This window comes from Protopterus annectens, chromosome 7.part0, assembly GCF_019279795.1.
Source record: "Protopterus annectens isolate FY-2018-M chromosome 7.part0, PAN1.0, whole genome shotgun sequence".
Taxonomy (NCBI): domain Eukaryota; kingdom Metazoa; phylum Chordata; order Ceratodontiformes; family Protopteridae; genus Protopterus; species Protopterus annectens.
In genome coordinates, this window is record NC_056739.1 from 272,089,895 (window position 1) to 272,108,100 (window position 18,206).

Consider the following 18,206-nt stretch of genomic DNA (forward strand, 5'->3'; position numbering starts at 1 on the left):
GTGTGTGTGTGTGTGTGTGTGTGTGTGTGTGTGTGTGTGTGTGTGTGTGTGTCAGCATCTTTGAAATAGTCACTCCCTCACTAACTCTTCTTAATATTTGCAAGGTAGGTTAAATATTAGGTCTTAAAATTTTAAGCCACTACTCCTTATCGAGAGACCAGTACTGGCCTCTTTCTGTCCTGTCATCCTCCACAGTGGTAGGATAGGCAATGTCCACTATTCTTATTCATCACACGGGTGTATACAGTGCATTTTGCTGAGTCGGTATGGGTTCTGAAAAGACCTTCTGATGTTGACAGATAACATTTTTGTAATGGGAATTCGGGCAGACTGACAGAAGCACATCATTCACCAAATTCACTACGGCTTTCAACTTCATGGTGTAGTGAACTGCTACTCCTGTAACCATAATACAGCATAACCAATTCCACACTTCATTGCTTCCATAAAAATGTAAAGAACAGAACCACCTGTTCTTGTTTTAACTCCACCGTATCCCACACATCCCATTACAAATCAGTGTACCACAAGGATCAATACAACAGCCACATCTTTTTTTTTTTCATTCTTTAGGGATATAATCATGTCTGAGATGTTAATAAAATGTCAAGTATCTCAAATTATCAAGCATCTTCTACCCTCTGGCAACCTTGTGCCCTGGTCCTCTAGCAGCATCTTATGAATGTTACAAAAGAGCTGTTGATCGTAAAGATATGCTGTTAAGCTCTTAAAAAAAGTGACTGCTCTATCTTACCTTCCCTCATATACTCTTGCCTTATTGAACAAGTCTTGCATTTTAAATACCTAGGTGTGCTAGATGCATAGACAGACCCACATTTCTCATTCAGTAATTCTACAAGGAAACAACTTCTTATAAAATCAACAGACTCCTTTCTTATTCTTGGCTCTAGCTTTAACAATTAACTTACATAGAAACATAAACTACAAGTATGGCTTTAAAAATCCAGTAGCTTTATTACCTCACCCTCAAAGTTTCACACTCAAAAGCCATTGTAATTTCCATTCTTTTCCAAAGCCAATATTTACTGGTTACAATCCTGCACAAAATCCCTTACAGCAAAATTCAAGTGCTGTTTGCGTCCCAACATGCCAGGCAACTCCCAGCATCAACAATATTTGAGTACCTGGTAGTCACCCAACTTTGCCACCTGTAAAAGCAAATGTTAAAATGTTTCACTTTTTGACCTGAACAACAATGGGCATTCCCCTTCCTTGAATGACAAAAACATTTCTTTTTGGTTTGCAATTTTTTTAGAAAAGTCACTAAAATCACATCTAGCTTGCATGGCTACTTGCATCTGCTTTATTATAATGATTAATCATTCCGTTGACTGTAATAAGAAGCAACATATTTCACTCAAGCCTACCTTACATGCTGTGCATTGCCGCATAGTCATCACACACACGATACAGACTCTTATCTTTTGTTTACATATAAGCTTAACTACACTTTGCTGTTATTGTAGTGTCTCCTCTTTATAAACTGTTGCATGCAAACCCTTTCAAATCTCATGTGCTTCCTAAACATCCTGTTGCTTTGTTCTAACTGAATTGTATTTTTTATTTAACAGGGCTGTAGTTGAAAATGGACCCTAGTGGCACAGTCCATCAGTCTGACAGACAAAATAGCATGTTTACATTTTTCATCATAGTAACAAGTTAAGTCCCCCCATAGCACTGAAATACCATAGCTACACAAATTATGCAGGTATAGTTATGCTGTCACTAAAAAGTTTAGTATGAAGTTGAAACTTTGTGCAGTGATAGCTTTTGCAACTGTTGTCTGACTTTCATGAAATTACTGTGCGCTACAAAATTATGAAAGAAAGAATTGTAGTACATTGGTGCAAATAGGGTGGATACTTGTTTAGGAAAATGTAAAGCACGTCTACACTGACTTAATTAGGAGGAATGAATATTCTCATGAAAGTTAAGAACAATATTGGGGGGGGGGTCTCGCTATGTCAACTGACATGCATTTTGAAAACTTTATGAAAGAAAATGAATGGTTTAGATGCTGTAGTTATTTTACTAAGAAACACATATTGTTAATTTAATAAGGGACAAATGAATTGAGTGGTATCCTGGCAGTACCCACTCATTTTGAATGTTGTTTTAACATCTGATACACATTATGATGTTTTTAAATTAATAGAAACACCAGAATTTGTCATTTGTTCGCATACATAAACAGGGTGTGTGCTTAGGTGTGTGGGGGTTGGCAGATGAGGAGCCCTGTATAAGTTAGGGTAACCTGTATTATGTGCTGTGAGTTGCATCACATTTTATTCCTTACTGGTGAGATTAAAACTACCCAGATTATCAACACAAATGTTTATATGAATCTAATCTATACACCTACACAATATTATTTCTTTCCAAAGTGTGCCATAGGATATTTACTTGCCACTGAAGTAAGCTGGCTAGGCCATGGTTTTAGCATGCCATTCTACATGCAAAATCTCAATCCTGACCACCCAGCTTCCATCTTATGTTGCACTGTCATTTAAAACCAAGTACTCTGTTGATGGTCCACATACTATCTGGACTTGGAATACATACTACAGCAGTTTGATTTTCTGGAATCATTTATGATAACTGTGTAACTTTATGAGCAATAGATGCTGTCACTTTTACCACCTTGATTTCATATGGAAACTGCTGATTCCCTTCTAAACCAGGTTTCCTTGTTGAAGCAGTGCATAGTTTCCTACAGTCTGTAGATGTTTTCTTGATACAAGCCATATTTTTTCTTGCCTGGCATATGTCTCATCTGTATATAGTTGCTGTATGACATACATTTTGCGTACTTTTAATAAGTAATGTCTTCTTTAGCCTTACAGATATTACTGTCTTATCTGAGGGTTATCCAGCTTAATTGTGCTTTCCATCTTCTGATGGTAATATCACCATATTCATATCTCTCAACTATCCCTTATTTTGCCTTGTAGTTTTGCCACGCCCCTCATAAAATGTTTGATTTTCCTGTAAATCACTAAGGATTGCAGTTAGTAATACCATATTATTTTCATACACAAAAACCTGCTCTTCTATTAACTTTTTAAGTGAATTACAATATGTAAAAATTGTGCCTGATTTTGGGTGTTTGTCTCTGCATTATTTTGGATTTGTACCTGATCCTTGAGCAATGTACCCGCGGTGGTGATGCTGCGGTAGTGTTGTCGCCTCACAGTAAGACGCTGTCCGGTTCGATTCTCAGCTAGAGCATCTTCTGCGTGGAGACATGCGTGAATGGGGCATGCCTTCGTTGAAGGTTGTGCGTCAGGCCTGGCAAGCCAGTACGTAAAAATCAACTGCCAATCATTAGTGGACCGGAGTTCCACTGTGGCAACCCCTAACCGGGGAAAGCCGAAAGACACAAACAAACAAACCTGATTCTTGAGCAATGAACCCAAGGACTTTGCCATGTGCTTGTTAAAATAAAGTAAGTACTAGAATCTTAAGTCCTATTATGACAGCATTCACTTGATACACTGAATGCTTTTATTGTTTATCTTTTTATTTTATGTAAAATGTCCAGAATTCAGCAGTTTATGTACATTATATAAACAAATACAGTAAAATAAAATAATTTCAACACTAATCAGCAGACTTTTCAAATGTACATATTTTAGAGGTACATACTTAATTTCAAGCTTGAATTACTCCTTCATATGATTTTAAAAATAACTATGCCTAGTTTGGAAGTACATTCCAGTTTTCAGGATTAGTCTACCACTTCACACAATTTTTGACACTCCTCATTACATACAGTTTTGAAGTTGTTTACTAGACACACACACACACACACACAACAGACTACATGACCAATATACAGGTAGTAGTAATAAATTAAAGAGGGCACATTTGTTACATTTCCCTTTTTCAAAGGCAAAAATAAATGACGTTGTGAAGTAAATTTCATTAAAGCCGACATATTTTAAGCTGCATTTTTTGGTAATAATGCTTCCATGCTTGTACCCTTTGTTTACACTCATTTTTTAAACTTGGGTTTCTGTGTAGTATGTCTCAATCCGAACTAAAGTGAGAAGAGCTATATGCTGTTCTTTTGCAGTTTTTTTATTTTATTTTTTTGCTAATTAATTGCACACATTTTGTTTGCATGTATTCAAGAGCCTTTACCCATTTCTGATGTCTGCAGATTGAGAGGTATACTGATCAGTCACTGCAGCAAATGTATTTCTACAAAAAGTACAAGTTTCTATACCAGTAGTTGTAGTTATTTTACCCTTTTTTGTTTTACCCATTCAAGTATGATTTCAAAAATTCTTCCTAGTTATTTTAATTTCAGAAACATAAGGAAGAGAACAATTTTTTACTTAAAAAAGTTTAATTTGTGTAAAACAGAGGAAATGTGCAGTCTGCACCTGTGAGCATCTTTGACCAATTTGGAAATTAAAATTACATATAAAGTCATAAATAACCGAATAAAAATAGCTAAAATAAACAAGCAAATAAATAAAGGTTGCTATAAGGGCATTCACAAAAAATTCTGTTATATTGTATGATTAGCGATAGACTATTCTGACATATACTGCTGTTATTTTCTGAAACACTGAAACTTTCATTTCTCAATGGTGTTAACTTTTTAATTCAAAATTACAGCAGCCTTTGCAAGATGGAAATGACCCAGACCCTTATGTAAAAATCTACCTGTTACCAGATCCCCAGAAGACCAGCAAAAGGAAAACAAAATTTGCTCGAAAAACATGCAACCCCACTTACAACGAAATGGTAAGTTCCAGCTTGGATGGCATTACAGAAGACAATGTGATTATAATAAATTTTAAATGGAAGGAAACATGGAATGACCCAAAACCAACATTTTGTTATCAGAGCCAGTCATCTTACTGACACCCTTACTAGTTTTGTTGTTTTAAAAAATTAAATTGTATATCCAATGCTCCTGATGCTTGAAACATGTTACATTACTCTGTTTAGCATGCAGCAGTACTAGTTAAAATGTTGCAGTTGCAAGTTACACAATTGGTTAAAATGTTGCAGCTGCAAGTTACATGACATACTAGCCATACTTGAGTAATGAATTTGGTGTTATAAATGAACCTAGACAGCTGGTTTGCTGCAACCTGGATTTGGGAAGGTGCTATAAATGAACTTCTGATGAAGCACTGGGATGAAAATAACTGACACTGTTTAGAAACATAGCTCCAAGTTGTGGCATATGGAAGGTCATGCATGAATTCATTCATTCCTAAAAGCATGGCAGAGACACAGAGTGCACAGAATGTTAGACCAGCATCAGTCTTTTATAGGAAGAATTCTTCAAGGAAACGCCTCCAAGGTTCAAGTGGTTTAATCCTATGCAGTTTGTAACATTTACAGATGATTAGACAAAATGCTTAAAAAAAATGTAAGCTAGGGCCATGTTGCTAAACTGAAAAAGGTTCTGTAGGGGAAAACAATTATCAAAATATGTGACTGTGCATCCTTATCCGGAAAATTTCTGGATAAACATGCACTCATCTGACTTAAGAGGAAAATGCACATTACCCTGTAAGAGGAGTGGTCAGTTTTAGAAAGGGGTAAAGAACCTGACTTTTTTGACATACATACATGGTTCACTGGGATTGATGTCATCCATTTCAACAGTCCTGTGGCTGGTGGCTATGTAGAGGTGATTTTGTAAGACATTTCTGTGTTTGAAAAACAGTGGTTTAAAACATTTATTACACTTACCTGTCACTCTCTGTTATCACACGCCTCCTTCAACAAGGTATAGGAATGCATCAGTAGCGGAGTATCCCAGTTTCCAGCAAAACTTCCTTGGAGTTGCATGAAGATAAATGCTGAAAAGTAAACCCCCACCAGTAAAAGCTTTTCAAAGTACTAAAAGCATACCTCCCAACCGTACCGAATTACTCGATTTTTGGGGTCCAAATACTGGGGTGCCACAATTCCCGAGTGGCACCCCTTCATTTCCGTTCTTTTGGAGCTTTTTTGTTCTCTTTTTCTGTTTCAGCTGATGTCATCACATGCGCAATGACGTTGGCTCCATCGGGCTACCAGCCTATCGGAATTAAGCTCTAGGGCTCTGGACACATTTCCAGCTGTTCAAATGCTCTGCGAGAGGGAAGAAAGGAAACAGAAGGAAACAAGCTTTTAGTATCTGCGAACGGGAAGTCTGGCTGCACTTGTGAGTGGGTCGGGAAGTCCTGGGTACTGCAGAGTGAACGATTCTGATTCTGGCTGCACTCGAGAAGCTAGGTAACACACAGTTATTCTGGGCTTGAGCAGTGTGTGTGTGTGTGTGTGTGTGTGTGTGTGTGTGTGTGTGTGTGTGTGTGCATGTGTGCTGTCACATTTACATTGCTGTGGAGCTAAAGAAGTCTGAGAATGAGCAGCCTAACTAAATTGTTTCATGAACTGGTCAGTTATAATATGCAGAGGAACACTGCCTGCTACTCTCTATATTGCACAGGCAATTTGTTTGTGACACTCATGTGCTATCTATTAGAGTTGTTACAGGTTACTTGTCATAGTTTGAAATCCAGCATGACTGGCAACAGATATTTCCTCTGTTGCTGAAATTTGGACACTGCAAATAAAGATTCTTTCTGAGTACAACACAGGGTCTTCTAAAGCTGACTTTAGAAGAAGTCATTTTTAGTTATTTACCAGCAGAATAGTATCCCATTTGGTGCTGATTAAGGAAACATTTTTTCAGCATAAAATAGCTTGCAGGAAAGCCATGTTGTAAAGGGAATATACCAGCCCACTGGATTTAGTCACTAGTCTTAGTAGTCTCTATTTTTCTTTCTTAGTAGTCTGTATTTTTCTTTCTTAGTAGTCTGTATTTTACTTTCTTAGTAGTCTCTATTTTTCTTTGGCCCTCCCTAGCTTTGTCCTACAGCAGTCAGTGCCCAATATTCATTGCTGAGTCTACCAGCTTCATTTAAAACGCTGAGACTCCAATATTGGCTGGGGCCCATACAGATCATAAAAGGCATCATGGTGGGATCTCAGTCCTCTACCATTTGTCAGGGGACTTTATATGTATGGCCTGCCTTGTTACTGCTTCCCTTTCTTTGCTATACATGGGGTTATGCCCATACAGTGAGGATGTAAGTATAGCTCCTCACCTTTGCATCAGCACAGCCATGCCCCACCCTTTCACCTCTTTGGACTGTACCTCTCTAGCCACACAACATCCTCGTTCTCCACCAGATATCATCATGGGAGATGGCATCAATCCCACCCTGCTGCTTTATTAGACACTTGAGCCTGTAAGCAGACCTGGATTACCTGGGCCATAGTTGGGGCTTTATCACTCTATGCCACAGTGCAGCTGTTTAATCAGCAGTCTTTATTTAAACAAGAACATATTATATTTATCTCATCAAAACAAAAGGCTTTCTACAGTTTTGAATTAAATGCTGTATTATGTGTCTGTGTTCATTTTCTGACTTTAAAATGAAACTATAGTTATGTTAGGAGACTTAATCTTCAAGATGTTGAATTCCTAGTATTTCTCAAAGCAATTTTATAAAATAAAAGAATGATAATTATTGTGATACTTTTCTTTTTTACTTCAAAAAGCACAATACTTAGTAAACTAAATAAGTGCATGGAATCTGACATTTCAGAACAGGATCTCAGCAGAACGTGTTAGTTTCCTTTAATTATTGCTTGTACTTTACCAGTCTGCTTTATGAGCTAATCAGCCTTTGGAATTTGCTTTCCTTTTTGTTTATTTATAGATCCAATAAGTAATGCAAACTGTCTGTATAGCAAGATGCCTATAGCTTACACTACTGTCATTCTATTTATATATATATATATATATATATATATATATATATATATATATATAGTGCGAGTCATGCCTACTGGAAAAAATGTTCAAACAATAAATTTAAAATGCGCTCTGTCTAACAAGTGTGCTGTATTATACAAGGAATATAATTTAATAAAGTCTGGAAGGCATATTAAAGAGCACATGTATGTTTCTTGTTTTTTGTGCCAGGGGCCAATGATTTGAAAACAGCCCAAAGGTAATCTTTATCCACCACTGGCCAGATGCATTTTCTTTGGATGTGGTGTGGGTTTTAATGCTGTTTCAATGAATGTGAGTTTCAAGGGCAGAGAAGTTTTAATGCCAAGTCTATTTTCACTGTGAGACAGTATTGCTTTGTTTAGCAGATGTCTGTTAGTGTTTGTGCATTGTGCCGTAAAATGTAAAAATGAAATCCAAATAATCATTGTAGAAGTAAAGCAGTATGCACACATTGGTGTTTATGGTAAATGGGGCGAAATAGCCAGGTGATGGGATATTGGAATGGCTGCAGGGGGACTCTTGTGCCATATTTTAGTTGTCTGTTCTTTAGTTTACATTTAAAAGTTGGCATCCCACAATTCCGTTGGAGTGGGTGGGGTTCTACAATTATGTATGCAAATTTTATGTTAATCAGCGTACAGATTTGTACCTATTTTTCATGGTCCTTTTCCAGATTTTTGATGTTTCCAGGTTGAGAGTTATGACTAACAGTCCATAATTTATGGAACTTGACACCATTTTACTTAGCCCCGCAGAAATTGACTTGATTTTACCCTGAACATTCTATTGTGGAATCTGGACTATTCTTCTAATGTTCAACATTTTAATTTATAAATTCCATGGCAAAGATACAAAAGTTTCCAAAGTTTTGTGCCTTTTCTGAAACAGGTTTTTTTTTGAAAAACTCAAGAAATTCATACATTAATTATTTTATTCTTAACATTTTGTTGCCCTTCCCCATGCAGATGAGCCAGGCAGCTCCCATAATGTGGATGTGATCAGAATAAGCATCAGCGTATTGTGCATATTCTCAGCAAACTCAAAACTGATTTACAATATCTTCACTTCTATCCTTATCTGAAGTAAATTCAAATACTGCTTGGACACATTACCACTATGTCAGTGGGCCAGAATGCCCCCTACATTTGTACTGAAACAGTAAAAACATCGCTGTTTAACTTTTAATGACCTGTCACAAAAAGAAGTTAAATACAAAAAGATAATGCAGATAAAGTGCCAGCTGTGATATAAAGTATGACTTAACGACAAAGGGTTCTGTAGGAGTGTTACTGATGGATATTCTCTTACTTACCTACCACTGTCAAACATCCATTATGTACTGATAAAAGTGAGTTGATCTAATTATTTTCTAAGTCTTCATCCCTTGATATAGGTCACTGCAGGATCATGATATGGAAATGTATGAGTAATAGAAGGGTTGTTTAGATACTCATTTTAAAATAGTATTGAATAAATTGTACATATTAAATACAACAGTTAAAGAGACGTATCATACATATGCTAGGAAGAACAGTGTTTTATGTCTCCAATTTTAGGGTTTCTAATACCATGATGGTGATGGACGCCATACATAAGTCCGGGTACGGTTAGAGTTCAAGAAATTAGTACTATTTCAGTCTTTGATGTTTGCCAGTAGTGCTCTTCTCAGCTCCAACAATGTGCCCAGAATTCCCTCCTTCTGTAGTTCATATGGGGTTACATGTATTGATGTCATATTTAAGTATGATTGTAAATTCTTTTTTATTAGACCTGTTGCCCTTACTAGTATTGAAACTGTCTAGGTATCTTTATTCCATATACCTGTAATTTCTGCTTGCAAATCCTGGTATTTTATGACTTTGTGTCTCTTTGTATACAAGACATTGTAATTATTAGGTCCAGCAATTTCAGTGATCAATGCTGCTGTTGTCTTTTTTTCCTCAAGTACTATATCTGTTTTTTTTTGCATCTATTTTTTGGACTGTTGGTAATGAGTGATCCCATGCCATATGAACATCATACTCTATAATGCTTTGTGGTTCATGTTTCCAATGCTAATCAACTACTTCTACATTGTAGTGTTTGTACAGTCCCCAGTGCAACAGTCTTACCACAATTGTCTATTTCAGTGTACAGATCCTCAGCCATGAGTGTATCACACCCAGCAAAAAGATGTGCAACTGTTTCTAGGTCTGTTTTACAGCACCTATATTTGCCCTTTTCTCCCACTTGTTCTTCAGACACTTTGAAGCTGACACAAATGCAAGTCCATTATCTTGTACAGCTGTTATTAGCCTTTCATCATTAGGCTTCAGTTTACCTTTCCTTAGCCATTCTTGCATCAAGTCTTGGACAACAGGAGGTTGCTGGTGAACAGTTGTGTAAAATCTTACCATAACAGTAGATGTCCTTCTCTTCACTTTACATAAGGGATTCCCAGCCAAGGGTAGGTCAGAATCCGGACAGTATACCAAAGCCTTAGGAATATATAGATGTTGTACTTCACATGTATGCACACCACACAAGGTGTAGGCCATAACGGTGATGTACGGACATCCACACCTCAGAACTGAAAATCCCCAGGAGGAGCAAATATTCCTAGGAACTATGCGGAACATGTGCATCCAGAAGGAGAAAGAGGAAAGGAATTCCAAGCCAGGAAGACATAAGGAATAGGATAGAGCAGAAAGGGGAGGAGGGAGGGAGTGAATAGTCCAACAGTGAAGAGAAGGAGATCTACCATTATGGAAAGATTTTGTACAACTGTTTTATGTCCTTCCATGTCACTGTTGCAGTGTTCTTTCCATAAGGGAGTATACAAAAGCTCAAGAGGAAACTTGAGAGGAGTAAGCACAGAGGAACCCTCTAGAAACCCATGCAGGATAGCTCTTGCAAAGCAGCTATTGCTCTGGAAACGACAGCTAACTTATAGTGTTTAGTGAAGATACAGACAGAAGTCCAAGTAGCAGCCTCAAGGATGGAATTGGCATCCTGTAGTGGGTTTCCTGGCCTCCTGTAGAACCCAGAGCATGTCCTCAGAAAAAGGTTCCTAAAGGGAATCAAAACCCTGTCACCCACAACATCAGTTGAAGAGTGGACAAGTGGGGATGGATTAGAGACCCCATGTCTTGTGTGAGAAGGTCCACCCTGTGAGGTAATTTGTGGTGATTGCCCCTTGCTAAGTAAAGAAGAAGGAGAAACCAATGTTGTCTGGGCCAAAAGAGAGTCATTAGCAAGATTTTGAGGAAGTCTTGCTTGATCTTGAGCAGGACCCTCGGAATAAGAGGAAGTGGAGAGAAGGCATAGAGAAACATCCCCTCTCAAGAAAAAGATAATGCGTCCATCTTCCAAGCCAGAGAACTTAAGATTCTGGCACAGAAAAGAGGAATTTGTTCAAAGGGGAGGCAAAAAGATATACCTGTGGTGTACCCCACTGATGGACAATGTCCAGAAACACGTCTCTGTGAATCACCCATTTGTGAGCCTGTGTAATGGAACTGTTCCTTCTGCCTTCCTGAAGCAGTTCTATATTTTGCTCTGAAGGAATGTAGACAGCCTGAAGAGTTGCTCGATACAGGACAGCTAGATCTCAGACCTGAAGAGCAACTCTGAAAGAAGGTAGGACCATGTTCCCCCTTGCTTGTTGGTATACTACATCAATGTGGTATTGTCTTGGAAGACTTTTGAGAGGCCCTGGAAGAAAGAGGGAATGAAAAGCCTGAAGAACTAAAAGGAGAGCTCTCATCTCCTTTATGTTGATGTGATTTGATTTCTGATGAGAAGGCCAGAAACTCTGGACCTTGAGTTATTGAAATGCAACTGGGAGTTGAAAAGCAAGTCCTGGGTCGAGAGAAAGCTGATGAATCCATCACTGAAGGTCAAGTTTGTGGCATTTTTATTTTTTATTTTAACATGTGTTGACCGGGAAAGTCTGACTAGGACAGAGCCTATTTTCAGTGGAGGCCTGGACAGAAACACTCCAGATGCATGTCTTTGGAAGGAAAGGAACTAGAAAGTCCAGTGGATGACACTGTTGAAGTCACGCTGACTTTAGAAACCACTGTAGTTTTCTCATATGGAGTTTGGCTAGAGGCAGCACAGGAATGGTGGAAACCATGAATCGTAGAACCCTGAGAAAATCCCTAGCTGTGACTGGAGCCAGAGGAAGAAGAGTGTGAAAAAAGTGGTTAAAGAAATAACCTTGGGTGGAGGCAGGGATGCCAGCATGGGAATGGGCTGGACCCTACAAATGAAAAAAACATGATTCTGAGAAGGAACCAGGACTGATTTCTGAAAATTTTTGGTAAACCCCAAGCCTTGTAACACACAAACCATAAACTGATGAAGATCAAATGAGTAGGTCGTCCTGATAAGGAAAAAGATTTGAACGCTTCTCAGCCTGCAAAAGGCAATGACATGAGTGAGGCTTTTGGTGAATACCTTTGGGGCAATGGAAAAGCCAAAGGGCAAAGCAGAGAACTGAAATGCAGGGATGAAACAGCAAAACATAAAAAAAAAAAATCCTGAAAATGGGATGAATGGGGATGTGAAGATAGGCATCCTTGAGGTCCAGGGATACTAAGAAAGCTTGGCGAAGAAGAAGAAGGGAATAGACCCTGAAGGGACAACATCTGAAGGGAAGGGACCTTTAGAAAGTTGTTGAGCTGAGAAAGATCCAGAATGGTTCTCCAGGTGCCCTCCTTCCTGGGAACCAGAAACATCCTAGAATAAAACCCTTTTCCTTCTTAGGCAGTGGGTACAACTTGAATTGTGCCCTGAACCAAAAAGCCCTGAAGTAGTTCTGAATAGAAATGAATTTGTTCCTTGAGGAGGTTGTGGGATACCCAGAAAAGGAGGAAGGGATTTCCACACCATAAAATACAATATCCCTGTCAGATGATGAACAGAGCCCAAGAGACTTGAGTGACCCTTAACCAACTGGGAACGGACAGGGAAAGATGAAGGGATGATGAATCTGGGCATCTTGGGGCAATGTAGCAATTGCCTCATGTACACAGACAACCCTGTCCTCCTACCACCCAACACTACAACCTGTGAGAGATGCACTTATCTAGCCAAACTGGAGGTAAAGCTCTCTCCAACCAAGGCTGAACTTGACAGTCAAGAGGAGAAGGTAAACACTTGCACCACACAACACTCATCACATAGTCCCACTAAACCTACACCACCAAAATCCATGCATAGAAACACGAAAACATTTGCGGAGGCTCTCTATAATAATCTGCTCAAGCAACAGAGACCTCCAAAGCAGAAACTCAAGCAACCCCCAACACAATCCAAATGACACATAGCTCACAGACTCAATGTGCCACTCAACCACAGCATATAAGGCAAAACAACGTACCCAACACACTAATCATAGGTGACTCTATAGTCAGGCACATTGATGTCCCACTCACCAGGCTAAACAAGGAGAAGGTTACTGTCAGCTGCCTGTTAGATGCCAGGATCCACCACATAACCCATGCACTCAGGTTACTCCACAAGAAGTACAAATATGACTCTGTCATTGTCCATGTTGGTGTGAACAACCTGAGATGTACCTCCCTGGACTACATGAAAAGAGACATGGAAGAGCTCTCTGATCTTGCAGCCCAGGCAGGTATGACCTTAGCCCTGAGTAGCATCCTGCCAACGCCCAGAATGATACCGCAGTACAAGGACAAAATGATTGACTTCAACAATTGGCTAAGCTTCTGGTGTCATTCTAAGGGGATCTGGTATCTGTCTGCCTGGGATGACATGGTGGACAGACCACAATGCTTGCCAGAGATGGTCTGCACCTGTCACCCCTGGGATTCTGGATACTGGCTAAGGCTCTTGCTGCCCCTATAGTGCCATTTTTAGGCAAGGTTCAAATGACAAATTCACCACCGTAACAGGAACAGACAAGATAAAACTGAGGGTAATGCTACTCAGTGCTAGAAGTCTATATCTCAAAATGCACTGCCTTGAGACACTCCTTAAAATGGAGAACATCGATATCTGTGCAGTGACTGAGATCTGGTTCAAGGCTCCAGAGAGCATCCCTGCATTACCAGGCTATAACTCATACCACACTTTTTGGCCATCTAACCTGGACCGGAACACCAAAGGTGGAGTTGTGTCCATATTCATTAAGGGTATCCATACCTCCAGGCTAGTTGCTCAGCATAATGCATCCGAGGTTATCCAAGTGCAACTAACTCTGGGCAAAACTGCAATCCAAATTGTAGTTTGCTACAGATCCCCCACCATGCTCCAGGATTCCCACTCCTCTTTTATTGATATACTGGAAAGTATTAGGGTTCAACCAAGCACCCTAATAATGGGCAATTTCAACTACCCCACCATTAACTGGGAAAACTACTCATGTACCAACTCCTTCGCTCAGCGCTTTCTGGAATTCATAAATTCCAATGCCCTGGATCAACTTATCCACACCCCCACCAGGGGCAACAATATCCTAGACCTACTCATTACCAACATGAGTGTCCGGTGTTTCACACCTGAAGTCAACTCCTCATTGGTCAGATCCAACCATAAGCTAATCACCATAGATATCCACATCCCGCCCCCACCCCCCATTAAGGGAACCATGGTAAAACATTTCTCCAAAGCCAACTTCATGCTTCTTAAGACAGAAGTGGCGAACTTCATGACACCCATGTAGATGGACAATACAGTCACGACTGCTGAGTCCTACACAAATGCACTCTATAAGCACTTACACGAGTGTGTGGATTGTGCTATCCCAAACAGACCCAAGATGCTATCCTCCAAAAAAAGGAAGCCAATCTGGTGGTCCCCTGCCATAAACAAACTCTACAACAGAAGGAAGAAACTGTTGCAAAAGAGAGTAAAATCCCATGAGTGGAGGAGCTCCCTGGTCAGCCTCAGTAAGAAGCTGCGATCCCTGATAAAATCTTCCAAAACTAGTTATGAAAACAAAATCGTCACTGATTCTAAAGACAACCACAAAGCATTCTATAGCTATGTCAAGAATCTCAATGGCAACACTCAGATCTGCCCTGAGTTACAGCACAATGGCACTAAATATACAGACCCAACTGATATTGCCAACATCCTGGCAGATAGGTTCAGTGCTAACTTTACCCCCCTCTCACCCCCTAAAGAGCCCATCTCTATACCGAAAGAATGCAAAGTTTCTTTAATCACGGCTGCACAGGTAAAAACCACACTCTCCAAAGACAAGAACACAGCATCCATAAGACCAGACAACATCCTAGGTTGCGTTCTACACGAACTACAGAACGAACTGGCACCCCACCTAAGTACCATGTTCAATCATAGCCTCACCTCAGGCTTTGTGCCTGCTGAATGGTGCACAGCAACGGTTATCCCACTCCACATGAGGGGAGCCACCAAGGACCCCAGGAACTACCGCCCCATTAGCCTGATGAGCCTGGTCTGCAAGGCCATGGAACATATCATCATGGAACTTATAAACAAAGACATTGGTAATCTCCAAACTCTGGACCCCGCCCAGTTCGGGTTTGTAAAAGGCAGATCGTGTCTGCTAAACCTGATAGACTTCTTTGAAGCAGTCACCAAAGCCGTAGACAAGGGTATGGTGGTTCACACAGCCTATCTAGATCTTGCCAAGGCTTTCGACACCATCCCCCACTCTGGAATTATAGATAAACTCATTAAACTAGGTATAAATCCCTATGTCACAAGATGGGTTGCCAAATGGCTCACTGACAGAACCCACAATGTGAAAGTAGCCGACTCCAAATCCGACTTCAGATCAGTGACAAGTGGAGTACCACAGGGTTCAGTCCTGGGTCCTCTCCTGTTTGGTATCTACTTCTCTGAAGTACAGGCTAACACAGAAGTTCTTTCGCTAATGAAGTTCGCAGATGACTGCAAACTAGGAGCCATAATCGAAACTCCTAACGATGTGGACATCCTACAAAAGGGCCTCACTGAGACATATGCCTGGTGTCAAAGCCATGGCCTCAAGCTCAATGCCAAAAAGTGCATTGTCATCTCCTTTGGTAAATACACTGTACCCATGAACTACAACATAGGCGGTAGTATACTTAACACCGAAAGTATGATAAGAGACCTTGGGACACAGGTGGACAGTAGTCTCTCCTTTGATAATCACATCATCACAGTAGTCAGGAAATCCTTCTATGTGGCACACCTCATCACAAAAGGTTTCTCATTCAGAAAAAAAGAGGCAATTGTTCCCCTCTACTCATCACACCCATTATAGAGTACAACACCCCTTTTGGTATGTACTTCACAAGACATCTACAACAACTGGAAAGGATGCAGAAATACCTCACAAAGAGGATTACCGGCCTCAAACAGATGCCCTACACAGACCGTCTCAAAAAACTCCAGCTTTACTCCGTAGTATATCGCCTACTCAGAGGTGATCTCTGCCTAACATACAAAGCTATGTCAAACCAAGAGCTGTTGGACATGCTCCATGTAAAGAAATCCCAATCCTTCCAAGCTACACGCTCTAGGGACCTAAACCTTGTCACCAGAATAAACAGAACATGCCGGAGGGATAGATTCCTGTCACAGAGACTTCCCATACTCTGGAGTAAACTACCTATCTATATCAAACAAAGCTCCTCATTAGCACTCTTCAAGAAAAATCTTGATGATTGGATGGGAAATAGGAAATTCACCCCGGGGATCACCTCTGTAGCTCTGCTCAACAGTGGCACAGGAAAATAATTTTCTTGGGTGACAAAAGCCAGGGTACCAATTTTGGATGGGCTTGTATAGTCCCCAGGGCCGATAGCCTAGTACCTACCTATGAACATATGAACAATTTATTAGAATGGACAGAAAATAATTATACCCTACCGATATAAGGAATACAAATGGTCTTTAAAACCTAAAAAAAAAATGAATTTGAACATTAATTTTAAAGAAATGAATGTGTATCAGTAAGTGTTTTCTAACATATGTTTTCAAGCAGTTGTAATATTCCATAACTTTTTCTAAAAAAGTCAATAGATTTGCCCAAAAAGTTTATTATGTAATTTTTTTATGATATTGTACAAGGTTGAAATCTCTATCACATTTAAGTACATTGAATTTTACTTACCTCAACTAAAAAAAAACTCATGGTATCTGTATAATAATACAAGACAGGAAAAGTGGAATATAGTATTTTAATCTGTTAAAGCCTTATTTGGCGTTGAACTGTTGCATGTTCATAGTAAACCAGATAAGGTAGAAAAGCTTTGGAATAAACAAGCTATTCCATCATTTTGTTGTCCATATGGGATAAAGCACAGAAACACTCATACAAATCACTAAAGTGTATCCTCTCCCCTTACCAAGACACAATATTCCATTTTGTTGTTTACTATCATGGCATATAATGTAACAAAAATATCAAACTTGTAACTAATAGCATTGCCAGCATTGCCTGCCTTGCAGTTTTCAAGGCCCGGAAGTGACTGCTTTAGAACAATTGGTTCTATAACAAAGAAGGATGAAGTCCTGAAGATGAAGTCCTGAACATGACCCAGCTGACCCAGGCTAGATTAGTGGTTCCGATGCTTTAGGAGTTGATGATGAGGAGCAATGAATGATGAAGCAGTCCCTGATCAACTCTCTCAGGGAGAAATAATGTGGGAGTAAACTGGGGACATGCCTAAATGTCATAGACTCTGATGATTGCAGCTGTTGAGGTGACAGCCAAAATGTATGGTTGGTGGACATAAGAGAAGTGCATAACCACGTAGGTGTAACAACTCCATCGTGGCACCATTGCATGACACTGTATGTTATATTTCCAGGACATTGCAAATCAGGCTGCATAACAAAAAATCCCTCTTATGGGCAGTATATGTGATGCTGCATATGAGGATACTCCTCTCTGTTTCCCATGCTGTGGTTTGTACTATATTTTTATACCCTGCCCCTTTTGCTGGATGCCTGGCTATTCACTGATTGAGGGAATTACTTAAGGCAGGGAAACCCATAGAATTAGCAGAGGTCTCAGGCAACAGGTGGTCCAGCTGCAGCATGAAAGGAGTCAAAATATCAAAAATAGTAAAGATATCTATATATATCTTCAGCAGATACTATAAAAAAATCATATAAAGCTGCTTTATTTATGAGTCTGTATCACATGATCGAAACACCAATTCAGTGCATATCTATTCATCAACCCCTATTCAGTGAACATCCTTTTATCAAACGCACAAATCAGCAAACTTTTTTTCCTATGGCAGTAAGCTACTTGGCCAACATGTGAAAATCTGCCCTTTTTCCCACTGTAATGCAATCTCGGAGTTAGTATATATAATGGGGGGGGTTATAATGCGATGTGCATCACTCGGTATGTTGACCTGCTAAATTAGTGCCC

General features: G+C 39.7%; 1 protein-coding gene across 1 annotated transcript in view; it reads left to right on the forward strand.

The window, feature by feature from the left end:
• PIK3C2B (phosphatidylinositol-4-phosphate 3-kinase catalytic subunit type 2 beta) overlaps positions 1–18,206 on the forward strand; it is a 1,063,900-nt gene that overhangs the window by 1,036,780 nt on the left and 8,914 nt on the right. Inside the window, exon 32 of the mRNA XM_044076750.1 lies at positions 4,648–4,776. Coding sequence (XP_043932685.1) covers positions 4,648–4,776 — 129 coding nt within the window. The remainder of the gene's footprint in view (positions 1–4,647; positions 4,777–18,206) is intronic.